This window comes from Terrapene carolina, unplaced genomic scaffold (assembly GCF_002925995.2).
Source record: "Terrapene carolina triunguis isolate 2854851 unplaced genomic scaffold, T_m_triunguis-2.0 Scaffold746, whole genome shotgun sequence".
Taxonomy (NCBI): Eukaryota; Metazoa; Chordata; order Testudines; family Emydidae; genus Terrapene; species Terrapene triunguis.
Genome location: NW_020665097.1, coordinates 434,864 through 436,351, shown reverse-complemented (window position 1 = coordinate 436,351; position 1,488 = coordinate 434,864). Strand labels below are relative to the sequence as shown.

General features: G+C 60.2%; 1 protein-coding gene across 1 annotated transcript in view; it reads left to right on the top strand.

Annotated features, from left to right (window-relative positions):
- Positions 1-1,214, top strand: part of EPHX3 (epoxide hydrolase 3) — a 10,153-nt gene extending 8,939 nt beyond the window's left edge. Inside the window, exon 7 of the mRNA XM_026660280.1 lies at positions 995-1,214. Coding sequence (XP_026516065.1) covers positions 995-1,214 — 220 coding nt within the window. The remainder of the gene's footprint in view (positions 1-994) is intronic.
- The last annotated feature ends 274 nt before the right edge of the window (positions 1,215-1,488 follow it).

Sequence of the window (1,488 nt, the reverse complement as noted above, 5' to 3'; positions counted from 1 at the left end):
AACCTCAACCCCTGCATCTGGAGCCCCCTGCACCCAGACCCCCTGCCGCCAACCACCCCCCACTGAGCTCTCTACACTCAAACCCCCATCCTGATGAGCCCCACCCCCTGCACCACCCTGAGCTCCCACATCCAGACCCCCAGGCCACTGACTCCCAACTAGCTGCACCCAGACCCCCGTGCTGGGCCCCAACCCCTTTCACCTGGAAGCCCCTGCAGAGTCCCATTGCACCCCCCCAACGAGCCTCTGTGCATCAGATTCCCTCATACCTAGACCCCACACTGAGCTGCCTGCATCCAGATTGTCCCACACAGAATCCAAAACCCCAACACTGAGCCCCTCCACACTTTGATCCTCCCTGGTTGAGCCTGCCTACCCCAGACCAGGTGTGCCTGGTGCAGAGGGCCAGGGCCCCAGTGTGTTTCTGGAGTAGGCCCAGGCCTTGTGCTGTGTCAGGATTGGGTGCAGCCTCACCACTGAGTCTGTGTTCCTGGGGGTGGGGGTGGGGAGGCTGTAGGGTGATCTCCCATCTTCGTACAGCCATCGGCCCGTGCTCCCCACTGCCATGCTGGAGCCTCTGCATTTATTTATTGACAAATAAAACTTGCAGAATTAATTTTTTGGCGCAGAATGCCCTCAGGAGTAGTAGGGTGGACACTGATCTAGCTAGGTCGATATAAGGCAGCTTACGTCTACCTAACTGTGTAGTGTAGCCCAGGCCTTAGTCAGGTGCTGCCAGGCCTGTGAGTGGCAAGACAAGACCCCCAGACTCTCGCTGGGGTAGCAGGTCTAACTATGGGGTTCTGGGAAGGAAGTTGCAGTCAGGCAGCTGCCCCAGAGGCTGTGCCACCCCCCATCAGCACTAAGGTAACCTGAACGCCCTCCCCCGTATTCCGCTTACCCTCCTGTCTTTGCCCACCATCCCTGTGCTGTGAGGGGGCTCTGTGCCCACTGCCCTGGGCAAGTGGTCACCTCTCTCTCCCCCTCCCTGCAGCAGGAGCTCCATGCAGTGCAAGGACGTGCTGGTGCCCACGCTGGTGATCTGGGGAGAGAAGGACGTGTACCTGGAGGCTGGGATGATCCCCGTCCTGGAGCAGTATGTGCGCAAGCGCTGCCGCGTGGGGCGCATCCCTGAGGCCAGCCACTTTGTCAGCGAGGACCAGCCCGACAAGGTCAATCAGCTGATCTGGAGCTTCCTGCGGGAGAGTGACTGAGCGGGGCTGGTGCCATGCCTGGGCCCCATTTACTGGCTTGGGTGTGGCAAGGCAGGGACCTGATCCTGGCAAACCAGCCCCGGACCCTCCACTGGGCCAAGCCCCCCCACGCACTAATTGGTCTTGTGCCTGGGGTACCATCCCTCCAGCAGCAGGTCACCCCTCCAGATCCTGCCTGAGCCCTCCTGCAGAGAGGAGCCCTGAGCTCCCAGACGTATAGGTAGGGCCCTACCAAATTCACAGTCCATTTTGGTCAATTTCAGAGTCATAGGAT